The 22,147-nt window shown below is 31.1% G+C and overlaps 3 protein-coding genes across 7 annotated transcripts; all 3 read left to right on the plus strand.

The window, feature by feature from the left end:
- The first annotated feature begins 3,339 nt into the window (after positions 1-3,339).
- On the plus strand, positions 3,340-3,987 carry LOC140839944 (non-specific lipid-transfer protein 2-like). The gene has a single exon (XM_073206959.1). It carries the CDS (start codon positions 3,401-3,403, stop codon positions 3,743-3,745), a length of 345 nt encoding a protein of 114 aa, XP_073063060.1. The 5' UTR covers positions 3,340-3,400; the 3' UTR covers positions 3,746-3,987.
- An 8,500-nt stretch (positions 3,988-12,487) lies between these two features.
- On the plus strand, positions 12,488-13,233 carry LOC140838025 (non-specific lipid-transfer protein 1-like). Its single transcript, XM_073204111.1, has 2 exons — positions 12,488-12,902; positions 13,015-13,233. The coding sequence occupies exons 1-2, from the start codon at positions 12,565-12,567 to the stop codon at positions 13,022-13,024; spliced, it is 348 nt and encodes a 115-aa protein (XP_073060212.1). The 5' UTR covers positions 12,488-12,564; the 3' UTR covers positions 13,025-13,233.
- A 2,925-nt stretch (positions 13,234-16,158) lies between these two features.
- Positions 16,159-22,122, plus strand: LOC140839945 (uncharacterized). Of its 5 annotated transcripts, XM_073206960.1 has the most exons (14): positions 16,159-16,281; positions 16,707-16,988; positions 17,651-17,695; positions 17,799-17,861; positions 18,378-18,440; positions 19,025-19,069; positions 19,173-19,235; positions 19,442-19,504; positions 19,632-19,694; positions 19,825-19,887; positions 19,992-20,051; positions 20,978-21,118; positions 21,226-21,318; positions 21,497-22,122. In XM_073206960.1, exons 2-14 carry the CDS (start codon positions 16,749-16,751, stop codon positions 21,938-21,940), a joined length of 1,446 nt encoding a protein of 481 aa, XP_073063061.1. In that variant the 5' UTR covers positions 16,159-16,281; positions 16,707-16,748; the 3' UTR covers positions 21,941-22,122. The 5 variants fall into 5 exon arrangements, with proteins under 5 accessions (XP_073063061.1, XP_073063062.1, XP_073063065.1 ...); XM_073206961.1 differs by lacking the exon at positions 19,025-19,069; XM_073206965.1 differs by lacking the exon at positions 16,159-16,281 and having other exon boundaries at positions 16,974-16,988; positions 17,790-17,861.
- Positions 22,123-22,147: the final 25 nt, after the last annotated feature.

Raw genomic sequence — 22,147 nt, forward strand, 5'->3', positions numbered from 1 at the left:
ATATAGATAGATATAGATATAGATATAGATATAGATAGATTAGTATAGATAGATATAGATAGATATAGATTATTTGTAAGGTTTTTTCACAAAACAAATTTTAATCTCGGCTATTGAATTTAAAAGTTTAGTAATTAGTAAATAAATAATAAGGATAAGGACAAAAGAGTAAATATATAATTGTAATTAATAGATAATAATAAAGATAAGGACAATAGAGTAAATTCACAATTCAATCTGCATATTTATATAGATATAGATATAGATATAGATAGATTAGTATAGATAGATATAGATTATTTGTAAGGTTTTTTCACAAAACAAATTTTAATCTCGGCTATTGAATTTAAAAGTTTACTAATTAGTAAATAAATAATAAGGATAAGGACAAAAGAGTAAATATATAATTGTAATTAATAGATAATAATAAAGATAACTATTTTTAGGTATAAAACATATATGTTTTTTTAACTTGAAGTTTTAAAAATTAAATCCGAACAACTAACCAAAAATTTATATATTCATGTAACTTGAAACAACTAACCAAAAATTTATATATTCATGTAACTTGAAGTTTAAAAAAATTAAGTTCAAACAATTTTTTATTATAAAACTTAGAAAATATATTGATGTGAAATAATGCATAGTAAAATAAACATATATGTTTTTTTAAACTTAAAGTTTAAAAAATTAAGTTCGAATTGTTAACAAAAAATTTTTATATATATATATATATATATATATATATATATATATATATATATATATATATATATATATATATATATGTTAATTTAACTTGAAGTTTAAAAAATAAAGTTTGAACTATTTTTAGGTATAAAACATATATGTTTTTTTAACTTGAAGTTTTAAAAATTAAATCCGAACAACTAACCAAAAATTTATATATTCATGTAACTTGAAACAACTAACCAAAAATTTATATATTCATGTAACTTGAAGTTTAAAAAAATTAAGTTCAAACAATTTTTTATTATAAAGCTTAGAAAATATATTGATGTGAAATAATGCATAGTAAAATAAAATGTATTAATTAAACAAATTAGGTAATTAGATAAGCAAATTGAAAAGTCACCTAAATAAATAAATAAGACATTAAATAAGTAATAGTTGGAAAAGGATAACCAAGTAAATTCACAATTGAAACTCATATATTTATAATAGTACAGATATAGATATAGATATAGATATAGATAGATTAGTATAGATAGATATAGATAGATATAGATTATTTGTAAGGTTTTTTCACAAAACAAATTTTAATCTCGCCTATTGAATTTAAAAGTTTAGTAATTAGTAAATAAATAATAAGGATAAGGACAAAAGAGTAAATATATAATTGTAATTAATAGATAATAATAAAGATAAGGACAATAGAGTAAATTCACAATTCAATCTGCATATTTATATAGATATAGATATAGATAGATTAGTATAGATAGATATAGATAGATATAGATTATTTGTAAGGTTTTTTCACAAAACAAATTTTAATCTCGGCTATTGAATTTAAAAGTTTACTAATTAGTAAATAAATAATAAGGATAAGGACAAAAGAGTAAATATATAATTGTAATTAATAGATAATAATAAAGATAAGGACAATAGAGTAAATTCACAATTCAATCTGTATATTTATATAGATATAGATATATATATATATTTGTGTGTGTGTGTGAGAGAGAGAGAGAGATTCATGGTGTGGGGGACGGTCCTGTAATGCGCTAGAGCAGATGATATAATTGTGGGCCATTTCCATTTATGTAGCCAGTTTGGGTTTGCAGCATTTGGGAACTTCCTACTCTAAAAAATATATATAAAAACGTGATGATCTGGCATGTCACAAGGTTTCTTTCTTCTTTTAAATAATTTTAAAAAAATTCAAAGGAAATGAGGCAAACCATGGGATGGCAAAACTACCTTTTAATGCGACGCTGCAAAGGGCTGTAGCAATTTTTCTCTTTGGCTGTAAAATAAATTTGTTTTTGGATTCTTAGAATTGTAGTAGATAATGCTTTGTTGAGGAGTCTATATGTCGGATTTTTCATGAGGTTGTTCAGTGTAGTTGTACATAAAGTATTTTTTTTTGAAGTAATTTCATTAAAAAATATAAATGACTCAAGCTTAGTTTACTAATTGAATACATTTAATTCTTATTGATTAGGATGAGTACAATTAACAAGAAAAAAATTATTAGTTAGTAGTGGCAAACATTGTCTTGCGCATAACAACATATGTTTATACGACCTACTCAAATTGTAAATATTGTCCAAAATTTCTGACCATAAAATGGTCATATTTTGAATAATAAAAAAAAAATTGGTCTTTTAAATGGTCTAAATAGGATTTTAATACATGTCGGTGAAAAAAAAGAAAAGAAATAAACATCCCTATTTTGAAAATTGAAATTTGTATGAAACTATCTAACAATATTTTCTTATAGATTTATAATATAATTTTAGCTAAAATATTATATTTATACTTGAAAATATTCATCATGCGGTCGTGATATATATAAACACTCGCTACTCTATGTCATTATTCTTTCGGAAACCTTACCCTCCAAGCACCGATTATATCTGATCAACTTCGAATCATCAACAAAAATAATTAGGCAAAAACTTGTGTGAGACGATCTCACAGATCATATTGTGAGACATATCTCTTATTTGAGTCATCCAAGAATATCGATAGGGTTGACCCGTCTCACAGATTAAAATCCGTGAGACGGTCTCACACGAGACCCACTCAATTAATTATCTATGGCAAACCTTTTTTTATAAATCTTTTATCACGATAAGCTCGCATTTAAACGCTTCAAAGTACGTAGGTTTGTACTTATACTATACGTAGTAGTCCATCCTGTGGTGATACCTTATGACATCCTGCTCAAAGATTGAATACATTGCCTCACGGTAAAATTTATGCCACTGCCAAACCATATGATTGACAAGAGCCACATTTATTAATTGTGCAGCAACATTATATATATATATATATATATATATATATATATATATAATATAATGTAGTGGTCCATCCTATTTATTAGCCAAATTGTTTCTAAACGAGACAAGTGTATCACTGAATCAGATAAGCAATTAATGTAAGTTTACGAATTCTTGATTATCACTGATCTAAGTGCCGCAGATTGTTGGGACTTTTTACACAATTTGTCAAACTAATATTCAACAATCAATTTGGTATTAGAGATTGGCATTTAATCCACCCCCAACTACCAACTGCACACCCATGCCCCCCATCATTAACCCAAGAAAAGCGAGCTAGTGGTGAATTTTCTCTATATAAGCACCACATTGTACCATCTTGAACTACTCACATACTAAACTACATTACACTTTAATTTCAGAGTATTGAAATGGCAATGAAGTGCATGTGCATGCTGTTGGTGGTGTTGGCACTCGTGTCCTTGGCTCCAGGCGGGGAGGGAGCGTTAGGGTGCGGCAACGTGGTTTCATACCTGAACGGATGCATCCCTTACGTCACCGGCCAAGGTCCTCTGGGAGGCTGCTGCGGCGGGGTCAAAGGCCTATACTCCGCCGCCAAGACCCCTGCAGACCGAAGGACCGTGTGCACCTGCCTCAAGAGTGTGGCAAATGCCTACGCTCCGTATATCGGGAAGGCCGCCTCACTCCCGAAACTGTGCGGCGTCAGCATTCCTTACAAGATCAGCCCTTCTACTGATTGCGCCAAGGTGAATTGAGCTTGAGCTGGGAAGATGGCGGTGTCAGCGCTTCTGCGCGCGGCGGCCAAGTCTCACTTTATGTATTTGTAGTAACTTTATTACGAAAGAATAAAAGAGTTTTATCCATGGCGGGCCATGGTCTATTATGAATCTGTCAGTTTGCTGATCAATCCGTGTTGACGTTGATATTGATCAATGTACGTTACACTTTCTTGCAATTTCTGCAATTATTTTAGTAAAACTTCTTAATTCTAAGTAAACGTAACACATCCCAATCATTATATACACAAAACGAATATGAGAATGCAACTGAATCTTTTCATTGCCAGCAGCCAGTGCTACGGCAGTGTCCATTTACGTAGTATTGGGTTGGGTCTAAAATACTATAATTCTTTGGAAAATGTTCAACCGGCAACACATGGGGGTGGGGGGGGGGGGGGGGGGGGGTGTGTGGGGTGTCCATGCCAGTGTGTTTAAAAACTTGCCTCATACTTATAAAACCAGTGCTCATACCAGGAATCTTGCACGGAGTAGCTGTAATTTTATATCATGTTCATACCAGGAAAAAGTTTGTTTACTAATTTTTGGCTAATCCTCTCGTAATATTGTATCAAATATCTGTGTTTTTACTCAAAAATGCACATATCTACGTACTGATCTAATCTGAATAATAAAACATCACTGCCAAACCTATAACTGCTGGGAGCCACAATGAGAACACAGTCCTGGCGAACCGACACAATAAAATTGACAAACCGACATAATACAAAATAATATTTTTTTATGAGTGATTCATAAAATGGATTTATTAAATTATCTCATAAAATTTGTGTGATTGTTTTTTGACAGAAAAAAAAAGTAGGTACCTGGCAAAATAGAATAAGAAGTTAATAGAAATCGACCATCCTATGTGCTCGAAAATGATAGGATTAAAATGTTTATTGTGCCGCACGGAGAATTGGGTATGTAACCCAATCGAAAATCGGATTTTGAACGAAAACCGATTGGACAAGATTTTATCTGATTGTTGATGGATTTGATTTTTTTAAAAAAAATTAAAAAAAAACAGTAATCTATACTGAAATATGTCGTTTGTCTAAAATCATATTGATTATTCAACTTATTTCAAAGTCATAATTGTAAAAATAACTTTCTATACTAAACATTTTACATTATATTTTATGTAACAGAAATCTCCTGCATTACCCTCTTTTATTCTAAATTATTTGCTCTAATTTTTTAATGCCTAGTTATTAGAAATAAATAAATAAATAAATAAAGAGGTAGATTCATAACAATTGCAATAAATCGTAAATCATCCACTTATTTCAATGTCAAAATATTTTTAAATTAAAAAAACTTAAAATTATGGAAAAATCATGACCATAATCAAGTCCAATTTTAAGAAAAATTAAAATCAAAATTAGGAAATTTTATTGGAGTTAATTTATTCAACAATTTGACATAAACAAATTGAAACTGTTTTGTCATATATCTATGCATATATATTATTATAAACAAAAAAGTAATCATTATTTGTGTTAAAAAATTATGTAAATGAAAAAAAATGAAATTCCTACATGTTTGAAGAACTAGAATAGATGTGCTTCAGAACTCCTAACCCATGGAATTGATGAGAGAAGAAAAGAGATTGAGAGAGAAATCGACGGTGAGAATGGTTTAAAGGATATCTTTGTAATTTAAAATAATAAAAATATTATTATGATCAACTTAATTGAATGCTAAAATTGATTATAGTAATTTGGTGAAGGCTATTTAAGAAAATCTCTCAAATCATAATCAAAGATTTTATGTATTTAAATTTAGAACTATTAATTAGTCGGCCTAATAAATTCTCCTTTTCTTCTCCTTCTTCCAAATTTTTATTGATTATTAAATATTTGTTTTTTCATGTTTACGTACTATAAATAATAATATTTTGACCGATTTCGAGTTCAACAATTGATTCAAGATCGATCCTTAATTAGGTTCACTATTATCATAAGAGATATCAATGAAGTGGGTTTGGGACGAGTTTGACCAATCTGAGGACCATCCTACCAAGAAAAATTTGGACTCGAACCTGTCCGCTCCAACACCCAACGGGATTAGACTCGTAAACTTGTTAAGCATTAAAAACATTTTAAATTCTTGTAAATATGAAATAAAAAAAATCCAAAAATTAATATATCATCAAAAGTACATTCAAACATCAACATTCTAATAATAAATTAGTAAAAAAAAAATGGATGATCACATTTAGTATTTAATTTAATATAAAAATAAAAAAATATTATTATTAATATATATATATACCGAGGATGGTCCATTAAAACCAGTTACCCCGCGGCCCGGACGGTCCCATTTCCATGGCTAATCATCAAACCGAATTTTTATCGTATTGATTAAGTGTCACAAATGGTTGAACTTTTCACACAAATTGTTAAACACAACAATCAATCTGAAAATGGAGCTAGCTAAGGCATTTAACGCACCTCCAACGACCAACTACAAGCATTTCCTCGTAATTAATTAAGATCCACCCCCCGTGATTAACTCTAATCTGACGAGCCAGTGGTAAACTCTCTATATAAGCACAATATCTAACGATCGGACCAACTTCTCCACACACACCAAATTACATAATATTACATTCCACTTTCCATAAACTGAAATGGCAGCGGCAATGAAGGTTATGTCCGTAAACTGCTGCAGCAAAGGCCTATATATACTCCGCCGCAAAGATCACCCCTGACGGGCAGAGCGTGTGCAACTGCCTCAAAACTCTTGCACCGTCGTACGCATCATATATCAGCAGGGCAGCCGCACTCCCCGGCCTGTGCAGCGTCAGCATTCCTTACGAGATCAGCCCTTCTACTGATTCTTCCAAGGTGAAGTGAACTTGAGTTGGAAGATGTCCGTGTCGATACAGCTGCGGAGTACGATCATATGATCAGTTTGATGAAATATCAACCTGTGTTGACGTTTATGTTTATCAGTTAATTAATGAATCAGTTTGCTGACCGAATACCAAGTTCATTTTTCTTCAACTTTGGCCATTATTTAGCTTCATGAATCAAGATGATGAAACACATTCCATGTAACAAAATCATCGTATCAAACAAACCAGAACGATCTAGATACTTATAGATGGGGAATTGGCCCTCGATCGTGTTCCGGCCACCATTGTTACAATCTAAAAATAATTTGTCCTTTGGTTGCCACCCCTTAAATGCATGGACCTGAACGACTTTTGAGTCCTCCCAATAAGAAGCTATAATTCGCTTAGTCGATGGGCGACGCATATCCAACTGCCCACGTTGCTTCTCATGTGTGAGATTTTTATTTTTCTCTGGACAACATATACGAGAAGAAACATATGAACGTTCGATCAAGCGCTAAAAAATGTTTTAATATTCATGTTATTAATTTTAAAATTAATTGATTTTTTTTGGTCAAATACCTTGTACACATTTTTTTTAAATGAACCTATTGTAAAAGATTTAGGGAAAATTGTGGTTTAATTTTTTTTAAAAAAAAATTTGGTCATATATATTGTCTTTTGAAATTTTAAATTGCATAGCGTCATGCGACACTAACATGATGCTGATATTACCATAATTTCTCAAAAAAAGGTGGAAGATAAAAAAAAAAAGTCAATTCTAATAACATTAGCAACTTTGAACCAAATACATAAAATGGAAAAAAGGAAAAAAAAAATCCCCAAAAATTTACAATTTAAACCCCATATACTGTAATATTTTTAAGTTAAACACCTCGGACTCAAATTTTTTATGATGCCTTTTTATTATACCTCATGGATGGCCCACTACTTCTTGCTCATCCCTAGCCCAAATGGAAGACATGCTCAGCACGGGTCCATGTATTCTCATATAAATATCAGGTTCGGATGTATAACTGATATATTCTCTATATTATTTTTCAACAGTATCCTTAGCTGATCTCCACTTATATCACCAGTATCTGACTTGCGTGTCGGAAGGACTACGCCAGGTCACCCTCCTGGCCCCTTCTAACGGTGATATCTATGATTTCAGGCTCAGGACAAATTCGAAACATGTGTCTAGACTAATGACATTTGCTGGAATCAGACTCTAAATTTCTCGTGAGTATCAATATATATTGAATATCAGTGTACAAAAGCTAAAATAATATTGAGTTTTATCACATTTAACCAGATTTACCTTGTCAAAGAGAGAAAGTACCCGTACTAATGAGAGATTGAAAGAAATATATCTATCATGTCGATCGTATTTTCACAAACCTACATATGTTATAAAATCATAAGCTCACATACAGATTTTGGACAAAGACGTGACAGAACTTAGCTTTGATGATGTTCGAACAGAACTCTTTCGATCTCGGAACGGACATCGGATGACCTTTGGACAGAAACTCGCTCGACAAAATAATTCTACAAGCTTTAAAAATTATGTATTCTAGTGTTCGAAAAGATTGGTGTGCCATCATTCAGCATTGAGGCAGTGGATGTAAAGTAAGTAAATTGTTTGTTTAAATAAATTAATTTTAAGGATCGAATCATTTATACAAACTAGAAAAATGTACGTGCGTTGCACGTAAAAGCCTAAACTGCTGAAAATATATGTTCGAAATTTTGATAATATTTTAATGAATTAAAACATGGCTAATAACATTTATCAACCGAAACAAACTAAGCCATTAAAAAAAATATGACCATAGACGGTATATGAATCAGAGAAATTATCTTATCTACTTGACACTTTTTCCAATATGCTTCTTGGTTGATTTTGACAACTCAATAACTCTTTGTCGTAGTTTGTTATAATATACATATAATTATTTTGGTATGCTCAGTAAGTTTCTGATCGTCTTTAAAATCTATTATGTTATTTACAATCCTTATCCGGGATCTGACATCCTCGTAGTTTGCTTCTTTATCACGACATTTTTTTTGGTTTTCTACATTGTTTTTATCTGATAATCTTATTTTTCCGACTATTTTTTTGTTGTTAAATGATTTTTACCAAGTAGAGACAATTATTGCATCCAACAATCTCCCTCCCAATAATTGCACTCCCTGCAATCAATGGGAATCGAACCCGTGACCTTGGCTCTGATACCAATTGTAGGATCGAGCGCTTTTTTTTTCATCCAGTATGTTTGTCTTAACTTTTTTATTCAAAATTTGACGCATTTCGTAGAATATATGTATGAAAAAACAAGAAATTATATAATTCACATAAACCATTTATTATTCTCTTCGTAGAACAGAAGACCCAAAATACGTGGCTTTGATTGGTGTACTCTCATACTTATTTTTATATAAACAACAAGACACATCATATAATATCATAAAAATCAATTACCGCCAATAATACTAACCAAAACGAATAAAAAAATCATAACACAAACAACCTCGATAAGAAAAAAAAATGATAACTCAAAGTTTAAAAATAATTTATTTAGTACAATAACAAAAAATTGAAGTATATACGAGCAATAAAAAGTATAAATCACTCTCAAATTAAATATTAATTTATATTATTCACAATTTGTATAAATTTTCCAATTTTTTTTTTCAAATAAAGAGAAGACGCCTTATTAATGTCATCGTTTTATAGATATTCATTTCACTTCTTAAAAAAAACACAAATGAAAAATGGTGCCTTGACATTTAGAAAATCAGCCGTAAAAATATAATACAAAGTCACACAATTTTTCTTAAACCATAGAAAAATATTAGGCATGAGTTAACTTGTGATATAATTAAAATTTAGAATCATGCATAATCATTGAATTAGAACAAAGTCGCATGCCAAAAATCTACTGGATATTATATATTTTAATATTTATCCATATTTGTTGTTCACCAGAGGACTCTTAGCCCTATCAAATTTTGTAGTTCGCCTATTATTTTCATAATAAATATTATTAAAAAAATAATATAAACAAGAACATAAAAACTCAAATTAAAATGCCTTCTATCAATCTAACTAAAACAAATTGATTAGATAATATAATAATGTCATAAAAAATTTAAATATTGATTTATAGACAGAAGTTTGAAAATACATTTGTCCCAATAAATTAAAAAACATTATCTCTTGATATTCTGAGACATAAGGTAAAAACAAAGAAATATTTCAATTTTTTTAATATTTTCTAAGTCACTTCAAACTAAGTAATCTAAGCAAATCAAACAGAAAACATGCATTATGTGTTTAAAAATTAACAAAATATCTCAACAATAAAAAATTGAAAAATAACCATTTTTGTTGGATATTTGATTTTATTTTCTCTTTTCTTTGTGCAAACAAATAAATCACATAAACAATGTAAAAACAATTACATGATCAATACAAATGACATAAAATAATCAAACATGTTAACGCTAGGGTAAAAAAACTCCTCTCATTGCAAGAACACAAAATGATCAAATGGAACATATTATTTAGTAATATTTATTTAGCAGCATTTATAAAAAAATTGACCAAATATTTATTAATAATTTATTTTTATTCAATCCGATTCATCTCCCTTTGTCTTCCTATTATTATTTGATGGCAATGTATAAATTTAAGTAATTAAAATTAAATTTAAAAATAAATTAAAATAATAATTAATTTGATTGAGTTAAATACACTATTAATGATCTTATTAAACTAAGATAAAAAATGACTTAAATAGCACCATTAACATGACAAATTGTAAAATAAAAAAATAATATAATAGTAAGCTCACAAATGAAAGTCATATATTTAATAGATTAATAGATAATATATTATTTAGTAATATGTATTTAGCATCATATATTGAAAATTGATTAAATAACTTAAATGTTTGCAATGAAATCAGTTACATACAAACATTTTCTCTCAATCACGTATTTTTGTTGATACATAAGTAATCTAAATATATCTACATTCTAAATGAGAAAAAAATGTTTATATTACCTTAATATTTATTAATAATTTAATTTTATTCAATCACACTCATCTCTATTCGTATTCCCATTATTACCTTAATGTTTGTAATACTTACAATTTATTTAAATTTATAAATTTATGATAGTGATTTTCTGTGAATTTGATATCAATGTAAATATTAAAGTAAATAATTTTAAATTTAAAAATATATATATTAATGATTATCATATGAAAAAACAAAAAATAAATATGTATTTATGATAGTGATTTTCTGTGAATTTGTTGTCAATGTAAATATTAAAGTAATTAATTTTAAATTTAAAATAAAAATGTATTAATGATTATTATTAAAAGAATATATGAAAAAAAATATGTATTAATTTAATTTTAAATTTAAAATAAAAATGTATTAATGATTATTATTAAAAGAATATATGAAAAAGAAAAATATATATATTAATGATTATTATTAAATAGATGAAAAAACAAAAAAAATAAATAAGTAATTATGATAGTGATTTTTTGTGAATTTGATGTCAATTTAATAATAAAGTAATTAATTTTTAATTTAAAATAAAAATATATTAATGATTATTATTAAAAGAATATGAAAAAGAAATTATGTATTAATGATTATTATTAAATGAAGGTAAGGATATGTATGTAAATTCACAATTCACATTCATATATTTATATAGATATTTATTGATTGATTGATATAGATATAGATATAGATTACTTAAATGTTAATTAATATATAATTTTTTTTAAAAAATGGATATTTAGTATAATAAATGAAGGGTTGTAATAAAATAATAAGAAATGTTCTGATGATACTTTTTTATGAGGGAAGTTCCAAACTGATGGTGAAGTAATTGTATTACTATTTTCGCATAAAGTTGCACTAAAATAGAGTTATTGATAAAGAGAAAACATCGTATAAAATATTCAGTTCGTCGGTGGCAAGGCAGATGGAATATTTATTGGCAAAATGCAGATGTGGGGAGGGGCCTCACACTTGATTATAATCCATCCATTGGCCACCCCCTACGTACATGCATGGACACTAGACGTGCGACTTTCGAGTCCCCAATATATATAATCGAAATATATTTAGTATGAAAGATGAGTTGAAGATGATCATATTAAGTATGATCACAAGTATCTAAAATAACAACAATATAATGAGATTATCCCAAAACAAGAAGGTAAAAGAGAATCATATTAAGTATGAAAGATGAGTTGAAGATGGTCATATTGTATTTAATGCAAGAAATTAGTATATCGCATTATTATATCTGGGATATTCATTGTACAATTTAGTTCACGGTCCAAATTATTTAGATCTCAAAATTGATATTTCATTTCAATCATATATAAAGCGGTTTGATTGTCGCAGATAATCTACATCATAAACATATATTGAAGAATCACACATGTATCTTCAAGAATCCTGTAAGTTCTAACATTTGATATACAAAACATGTTCCCAATGTAATAACCTCTATCAAATTAATTTAGTGTCACTGGATTATGACTTTAGCTTCCATGGAAAAAGAGCTATGCATGACTCGAGATAGAACTAACGAAAATATAGCTCATTAATTCAAAAATAGCCAACACCTAGCTACTGTGGGGTTGGCAGTTGGGAGAATATATAGGGACGGTGGCATAGTTAATCTATGTTTACATAACTCGCGTCGCGCTTACACGTTGCACCCTAAAATATAGATCCTGCAGAAAATATTGGCACCATTTAATGCTGCTTAATTAGGTGAATTTTCCCTACTTCACACCAGTTAGCCGGCATCTATATAAGGGGCTTGTATATCAATTACCCCTTTACATCCACTTTTACAAATCAATATATATCTACAGATTTTCAAAGGTCTCCTTCATTTTGTATCCATGGCTTTAAAAGCAATGATCTTGATCAGCGTCATGGTGGTAATGTGCATGACAGCAACTTTAAATGCACAGGACGTAAGCTGCCAGACTGTGGTGGACAGCTTGCTGCCGTGCAAAACATACCTCGAGCAGGGTGGGAACGTGCCAACTGCATGCTGCAATGGCGTTATTTCACTTAACAGCGCCGCTAACACCGCAGCTGACCGCAAGATCGTCTGCCAGTGTTTGAAGACCATAGCAAAATCTTATGCTATCAACCCTCAATATGCTTCCGGCCTGCCAGCCAGTTGCAAAGTTAACATTCCTTATCCCATCAGCTACGACACCAACTGCGACACGTAATATCTTTCTTCAATTATTACATCGTTCTTATTATTCGCATACAGATTGGATGAGGACTTGTTTTGTATATATCTTCTGATTAACTGTTTTCTGTCAATTTTCTTGCAGTGTGCAGTGAACGTAAGTGGAACTTGCTGGGACGTGGAATGGAGTGATATACGTACCTCGTAGTTATTTCTCCCTACCATGCACGGGGAGAGTTTGTAATAAACATAATTGAAGGTCATTTAATTCCTTCAGTTCTTTCTCGTCATAACTTGGCCTCACTTTACTATTTGTAAGTTCTGTGTCAAGTTACATGTCAATAAAAGAAATATTTTACCATTATATTCTTGTACCAGTGATTATGAATAATGAAACATGAAAACTGAGATGTGGAAAAGGCCACCATTCTAACAATAACAATCCATGCCAAATAATCACGCTTAGCAATGTACATAAAATAACTTCTTCTGACTCGCTCAAACGGATCCAATTTCAACTTCTGACAGGATCTGCCTGCTTGTTCCTAAATTAGGCCAAGTGGCCAACACTTTTGAGAGTTTATAGCTAAGTTCCACTACATGATTATTCACTTCATGACCTGCTGGTTTCTTCGTTTTTATACTGCGAATAATTCATGTGAATCAAACACAATACCTTCCAGACAAGCTTCCGGGTTTATTTTGTCGACAAAATTAAGTCCTGATTCTCCTTGGTCAAGTACTCCACTTCCCTTCAAATCAAGAGTAGCTTCTCATTAAGAAATCCAAACTCTTTTTCTTGTATCGTTAATCACCTTCTCATGCATGCTCCGCATTCTGTACGTAATTTACCGCAAATTAACATATTCACACGTTTAACAAATGGTGTACCACTAAACTTTAATTGATTAAATTCTAAATAAAATGAATCAATATGACAGCAAAAGAACAAAATAAAATAAAAACTGGGTGCTAATACGGCTAACATTTATTTATTTTCGCAATGTAACATTAATACACTCTCCCTAGAGGAAGCTGGCTGGGTACCTCCGATCCCCTTGATTGTCCGAAGGCATGTATTGTGCCATGAATATGATAGCCCGAATCTCGGAGTCCATATCTCTGCATAAAAACAACTCATGTTATCCAATCGTAGTAACAATGTCGTAGTAACTACAAAATCGTGCGCGTAAGACTGCGTAGTCGAATTCATATATATCCGGATCCTCACTACAAGAAAATCGGAGTCCATGTACCTCAGCATATCCAGAAACTCCAGCCACAGCCAACCCGACGATTGCAAACCACATAAACCCCCAACCTACTCTTCACTGCCATTTTTACCTGAAAAAATAAAAAGAACGCACGACAACATAACTAAATCTCGTTAACTAGTAGTTGGTTTCTATGCATAAAATGATGTGAGATTGACGATAACACCTCATGCTTACTTATACATGTGTCATGTTCGTGTATGTATATAGAGTTGCCTCTGCAACTGCATTCATAACTTCCTCAGGTGTTCTTGCATTTGCAGTCTGCGCATTGGCACGCCAATTTTTCCTTGCACTAATCAATATCTGAAAGAAACAACCCGAGTTAAACTCGCATATCTGCCAATGAAACTGTAATTTACACACTGATGGGTTACCTTCACAACTATTATCTCCGTCACCCCTGAATCCTGGTGGGCACCTTTTGTATGGTCATCCTGAAAATGCTAATAAAACATCATCATCCAGCCACAAAATTGCAATCTTTGAGGGTTAAGCTGTGATTTTCTTGGATTTAGCTAAGGTTAAGGGTCCTGCTTGGGGCGGGTTTGGCCAAAGTCATGATCTGCCCCGTCCCGCGAACCGGTAGGTCCAATCCAAATTGGACCTGTAGGACCCGTCGAAACTATATAATTTTGTATTTATTGAATACAAAATTTAAAATTAACAAATCATTTAAATTTATATTTTTATATGTCTAAATTTATATTAGTATATTCAGAACAAAAAAATATTATCACAAATTAAAATACATCGGCTTATATACAATTAATAACCAAAAAAATTGTAATAATATATTTTCCTATTAAATAAATAATAATAAAATAAAATAATTTCGATTCAAATTTTTTAATAATATATACACACGTACACATATTTTATTTTTAAATATATAGTCATATTTTGGCGGACGAGTTTGACCAAACTCATACCCACTTTTAGAGCTGCTAGGTCGGGTCTAAACCCATCTGGTTGGGACAACTTTAATACGGGATCGGGTTTCCCTATCCAATCTTTTTTTAAAACAAAAATATACAATAATTATAACAAATAATAATCATTACTATCTATAATAAATTATAAAGTTTAATTTCATTAGAGGAACTATTTTACTTACCATACCAAAAACATTTTTAATTTTACCCAACATTCTAATAGAGATTTTATTTTATGTACTTATTTATTATCTTATCAATCTTTCTCTCTCTTTCTTTCGATTAAATATATTTGGTAAATCACTTTTCATTATATTTAATAATAATTTAAAAATAAAAATTATATTTAAAATGTTTTTTTTAAAAAAATAAACATATATTAAATATAAGCAACAAATAATATATTATATGATATACATAACTTCACGTGACTAGCGTTAACCTTTGTTGTATAAAATTTCTCGTCTTCACTTTATTCCTAATCCAGATGATAATTACAAAATGTAATGTTATAATTTGCAGAATAGTCTTCTATGTCATGACTTATGACATATAATGAATGCTATATTTAATCACGATAGAATAGATATGTATACTTTAATTTTTTAGCAAAATAACGTATTTCAATTATTGAATTTAAAATCAATTTTCAAAAGCCAAATAAATGATCGAGCGTTTACTATTTTATCAAAAATTATATTTGCGTTATCAATTTTCTAACAAGCTCGCAACTGAGATGAAAGACTAAAATTGCTTACAAACGCAAAATTAGAAGGGGAAAAATAATTATTTTTTAAGTCCCTTTTTTTAATACAAATTTTTCAAGTGAATAATGTGTATTAGGGGAAAAACATTTTATTTATTTGATTTCATAAATCTTCAAATCTATGTGGCCTTTTATGTGAAGAGTGGGTCTCATGTGAGATCGTATCACAGATCTTAATCTGTGAGACAGATCAATCCTACTCATATTTACAATAAAAAATAATACTCTTAACATATAAAATAATACTGTCTCATTTGAAAACAACCTAAAAGAAAACCTCCAATTTTGAGATTTTGTGCTTGAGATAAATAAAATATTTATATATATGGAAAGTAAAAGCCCTAAAGTACCCCGCATGCCTGCCTGAAAATGCCGTTAAGCTCTTCTCTCCAAATCTGATTCTCTGCAGCCGTACACGAACAATTCTGCATCGAAATGTATGAATATTTGCTTTCGTTTTTGGATATGAATTCATGTAACTGATTCAATTATATTCAGCTTCTATCGATTTTCATACGAGTGTTGAATCTTTACCTTTCTCTTTTGTTTGCTCGAATCACTGCTCATGTGTCCTGTGAATCTGATATCGGATTTCAATATTTGATGCGTAATCCATTTTCTTATGTTTCTTAGATCTGATTTTGCATTAGATATGTTTTGATTCACGAGTAAAAAAGTTCGATGGGAAAACGCCGTGTGTAAATTGTATGAAGGCTTTTGTTTTTCTTATTAGGGGATCTGATGTTTACTTTAGCGAGTTTTGCTTCAGCAAAACATGATTTGTTCTAAATTGCTATTTTGAGTTCTATATTTGATTCTTGATTGAAATATTTCACAATTGAAATTTTAAATACCACTGCAGATTAAAACTTGGTACGAAAGTTCTGTTTGACCTGATTACAAAATGGAGAATGGTCGGAGAAAGAAGAAAAGGAACAACAAGAAGAAGAATGAGCAAGCTACTACACTGACAGAAAGTGTCACCAATGATGGCAGGGACTCTACTTCTTATACCCGCAGTCATGTTGTGGAGACGGAACAGGATTTGGAGGTTCCATTTTCAGGGGCTACAGATGCCTCAAATGACGTTGGACGGAAAATGGATTCCGATACTGATGGTCATTTTTCTAATGGAATAGAAGAAGTATGCCCACTTTCTTGTTTTTTGCTTTGTGCATGAATGTGCTTGAGGTTACCTGCAGAAACTTAAAAGGACATGACTCCTTTCTCCAGTTTATGAGACTCTGATTGATATAATATGAATCTATGTGCAAATACACATTGATTTTTTTCATCTCACTGGCTTCATCATCTATGAAAAAAAAAATTAACATGTTTTTATGAGTGAGAAGTGGGTTGATTTCTTTATTGTAAATGGTCCATGCAGACTTATATCATTATTTTTATGTGTTTGTACCCGATTTGCATGAGTGTGGATTTTTGTTTACCATTTAGAGACTGACTAACATTGCCGGCGACTGCTGCTTTTCTGTATCGAAGTTTGGGGAATGTTACAGTTCCAAATTTTAGCAGGAAATCCCCATGATTCATGACCATTATGACCACTAACATCAATAATCACTATACAAGTTCATGCAAGAAAAGCACAAATGTAGAAAGCTTGAGGGTTCGAAACAAACAAAACTTCAGTCATTAGTTATCACTTGTTTCCAGTTTTATTGGAATGAATTTTTTCCTACCATTAACTAGATTGTTGTCAACATACTTTTGACAGAAAAATAACATACACATACGTGTACTTTTGGGTTTTTTATGCTGAAGCATAATGTTCTATATCTTTGACAGAGAAACTTAGCTAAAGCAGAGAAACAGTATTGGATTGATAGAGAGGTATAAACAAATCTGATCTATCTTGTGCTATAAATCATAATTTATAGGGTTGCTTGTTTCAGACATTAGTTGTGGAAATCTTACTAATCTTTAGGCTTGGTAGGCAAGCTTTGAAGAGAAAATCAAACAACTGCAAGCTGAAAAGGATATACAGATGCAAAACGAGGTACCAAAAATTAAGTCATTCTTCTTTTGATCTTTTATATTCCAGGACTGGAAATCTTTTATGTTTGTCATTATTTAAACTTCTTCTTACTCATAGGGTTATCTTTTGCCCTCAAATACATGTGTAATACACAATCATTCACATATATATGTCTTTGTATGTAGGCATGACCACGGTTGAGGAACCAATGGTTCCGGTTCTAATGAAAGGTGAAACGGGAACAGAACCGCTTGGATACGGTTCTGGATCCAGTTGTGGTTTATAATTGTTCCGGTTACTGAACCGATTTGAAATAAAATTTACCATTTAAAATTTAAAGGAATAGTTTGATTATTTAATTCAAATTGTCTATGTATACCACAAGATCTTAGATTAATTTACTATTCCAGTTCCTAATTTTCAGGAACCGGAACCAAACTGATATTGTTCCGGTTTTCGTGAGATGGTTCCAGAGAATTGTGGTCGGGTCTGTGTATTTAGCTTCTTATTTTAGCAATCTGTAATATGCTTTTACAGGCTATCCTTGAGAATGAACTCAAAGAGTTGCTAAAGGAAAAAGATGAAAACTTGCAAAAATTGGTAAGTTATAGTTTGCCAGATTACCTTTGAATTCATTTATTCACAATTTTTGAAGAGACGGTTATTTTCTTGGAGTATTTCACTTGTTTCTAGTTTCCTTGACACACAATGACAATTTTTATGTGTATGTGCCATGCAGACTTGTATCATTATTTTTATGTGCATCTTCTGCAAATGGATTTGCATGAGTGTAGATTCTTTTTGTTTACCATTGAGAGACTTGCTTAACATCTCCTTGCTGGGTGATTGCTGCAGTTTTTCTGTATCGAAGTTTGGGGAATGTTATACTTCCAAATTTAGCTGGAAATCCCCATGCTTCATGACCATTATGATCACTAACATCAACAATCACTAAACAAATTCATGCAAGAAAAACGTAAACATAGGAAGCTTGAGGGTTCGAAACAAACACAACTTCTTTGGTCATTAATTTATTTTATCACTTGTTCCAGTTTCATAGGAGTGAGTTTTTTCCTACTATTAACTGGATCGTTGTCGATATACTTTTGACAGAAAAATAACTTACATATACTTTCACTTTTGGGTTTTTTATTCTGTAGAATAATTTTCTGTACCTTTGACAGAGAAATTTAGCTAAAGCAGACAAACAGTATTGGATCGACAGAGAGGTATAAACAAATCTGATCTATCTGGTGCTGTGAATCATAATTTATATGGTTACTTGTTTCAAACATTAGGTATGGAATACTTACTAATCTTTAGGCTTGGTAGGCAAGCTTTGAAGAGAAAATCAAACAACTGCAAGCTGAAAAGGATGCACAGATGCAGAAAGAGGTACCAAAAACTTGACTCATTCTTCTTTCAATATTTTATATGCTTGGACTTGAGAACGTTTATATTTCCTTTATTTAACCTTCTTGTTACTCATAGGTTCATCTTGTGCTCTCTCATACATATGTGTAAAACACAATTGTTAGATAATAATATATATCTATGTATGTGGCTTTCTTATTTAAGCATTTTTTAATATGCTTTAACAGGCTATTCTTGAGGACAAAATAATAAATTTGCTAAGGGAAAAGGATGAAAACTTGCGAAATTTGGTGAGCATTAATTTGCCAGCTTACCTTGAATTCCTTTGCTTACAATTTTCGAAGAGACAATTATTTTCATGTAGTATTTAACTTGCTTTATTTTTCTTAACATGCAATGACAATTTTTCGTTAACAGGCAGGTCAAGAAGAAACAATCAGACAGTTACATGGTGAAAAGATCGCATGCATTCAGAAAGAGGTAGTTACTTTTGACTTTTTAGAGAAACTGACTTTCTATTGCCTTTATGTTCTCTCTGATTCGCAATTCTATCAATTTCATGTATAATTTTCCTTACTTGAAGGAGCTGATGATTTTCTGGCATTTACAGGATATGCTAGAAGAGAGATATAGACAATTACAAAGGGAAAAGGATGCTTACCTGCAGAAAGAGGTCACTGTTTCATTACATTTTTGCAATCATTGCATAGCAATCTCACCTTTGTTGATTGTTGATACAGACTTACCAATTATCTGGATGGGTTAAAATTTTGACAGATTTCAACTGAGGAATCAATTGCAGCTCTGAGTAATGATAGCAAAAAATTACAAGCTCGGGTACTAACCTTAGCAGTAATTTGAATTATTCTGTAATTTGCATCACTCTCTCAGAGGATTTAATCTTCTGTGCCGACCTGCCTGAAATTTGAAATTTGTGTTCTGCTCAAGCTTACTCCTCGCACTTTTTTTATTAAAGATTCTCATCAACAGTATAAAAGACCAAAATCCCCCATTTGATATTCATGAAAATTGTGTGAATACTCTTAAAAGATTACAAATATTTAAAATGCATAGTTCAAAAAACACGATACCAAAGTTCCTATGAAATTAATTTAGCATGAAAAAACAATGAATCATTGAGAAAAAAACTATTCAACTTTTATGAAATAGATTAGGAGACCACGGCGGTGGTGGAGTCAAAGGGAGGAGGTCAAGGGTGGTCACCCCTATCAATTTTTTATTCTTCTATAGATTCATGTGCATCCACGAAAACATGACTTTACTCCCTTAAATTCTTTGAGATTTGAAGCCTTAGTTTCGCCCCCTTCGTCTTACAAAAAAATATATCTTGGCTCTATCGCTCAACTGACGAATTTTAATTCAGGCACTTTTCATTTATATAAAGGTGTATATTGAATTTTGTATATGATAAATAAGTATGTTTTTTACAGGTTTGGTGACTTGAGTTTATAGTAAGAACTCATTTGTCTTAATACTAAATAGCTGTTGTTGATTTTTGCATATTGTAACCGAATAAATGATCTCTTGCATAGTCTAGAATTAGAATTTGGCACAAATTTCAATTATGTATTTATTTTGTACTTGTAGAAGTTAGTCGTATCCAATATAAAAAATGGCATTTGAATTCAAATTTGGTCTCGGTTCTTTCGAAATCTATGCATTATTCATAATAGTGGTTTTTTCTTGTTTTTCATAGAAACAGTATTTTTCTAATACCAGATATTAACATCTGAGCCTCGCAGGTGATGGAGTTAGAGGAGTCGAGGAAGAGTCTCCTCAAGGAAAAGCAAGAGTTGATAGAAAAAGTTTCCAGTTTACAGTTACATATCAACAATCTTGAGAGCACGATCACTTATTCTCATCCATATATGAATAACATAGGGGTAACATTCGATTATTGGGATTTGACTCCATTAGAAAGAAGCTGTGTGTCACATTTAGGGCTTATCATTGTTTTTGTTTTATCATAATAATTTACTATCTGATTCAGACTTCTGAAGATGGAAATGCAGACCATCAACGAGAAGTTATGCATCCACCATCTGAGAAATTGGTTCCAGAAAATCCAGAGCTAGTTGAAAAAGTAAGGTGTCAAACTGTGTAATGGTAGTTTTGAAGCTATAATGAATGAGATATGATACATTCTGGTGGCAGCATGAAATCCTCAAGCCTCTATTTGGGATAGTTTTTTCCCTGAAAAAGTTTTTATTGGATTGAATAAACAATATAGTAAGAGTTTTATTCATGGCGATATCTTCCAGGTTAATGGGATGTATGCGGATTCTCTACCTGTTGGTTCCAATCCGGCGGACATAGCTGCTTTATCTGCTGTTGATAATAGCACGGCTCTTACACAAGATTTTGCTCTTGGAGCTGAAGGCAGGAAGATGATGCCTGTATCACACAGCGCACGATCCTTGGCAGAAGTAACGATTAATTTCGAGAGGAATGGTGAGGATGTGAATGGTGAAGATGGTTCTGGAATGCCAAAATCCTCGGAAGAGATAGTGGAAGCTGATGAAATAGTGCAGATTCCATTAGGTGATAGTCAAACAGAGGATGCTAGTCTGGAGGTTTATGAGAAGAATGACGCCTCATTCATAGACGCCCCTTTGATTGGTGCTCCATTTCGATTCATATCATTTGTTGCTAGATATGTTAGTGGAGCTGATTTAGTTAATAAAAACGCTGAGAACTCAGTCTAATATATAACCCAACTCGGGGGTATACTATAATGTAGTTTTTACATCTGGTCAGAATAGATACTTGGAGCATTGTTTCTCAAAATGCTGATAGATAGGCGGTGTCCAGCGAAATATGGCTGGCTCTCTATTTACAATTTTTTTAACGAAAGGAAATTATACGAGTTGAGAAGTTCACCATCTTTTTTTTTGGCAGTCAATTATTGTTTT

Source organism: Primulina eburnea, chromosome 8 (assembly GCF_022965805.1).
Source record: "Primulina eburnea isolate SZY01 chromosome 8, ASM2296580v1, whole genome shotgun sequence".
NCBI lineage: Eukaryota > Viridiplantae > Streptophyta > Magnoliopsida > Lamiales > Gesneriaceae > Primulina > Primulina eburnea.

Coding starts and splice junctions, on each gene's coding strand:
- LOC140838025 (XM_073204111.1), top strand. CDS start 12,565: ATGGCTTTAAAAGCAATGATCTTGATCAGCGTCATGGTGGTAATGTGC.
- LOC140839944 (XM_073206959.1), top strand. CDS start 3,401: ATGGCAATGAAGTGCATGTGCATGCTGTTGGTGGTGTTGGCACTCGTG.
- LOC140839945 (XM_073206960.1), top strand. CDS start 16,749: ATGGAGAATGGTCGGAGAAAGAAGAAAAGGAACAACAAGAAGAAGAAT. Junction 19,505..19,631: donor ATGAAAACTTGCGAAATTTG/GTGAGCATTAAT, acceptor TTTCGTTAACAG/GCAGGTCAAGAAGAAACAAT. Junction 20,052..20,977: donor GCAAAAAATTACAAGCTCGG/GTACTAACCTTA, acceptor TGAGCCTCGCAG/GTGATGGAGTTAGAGGAGTC.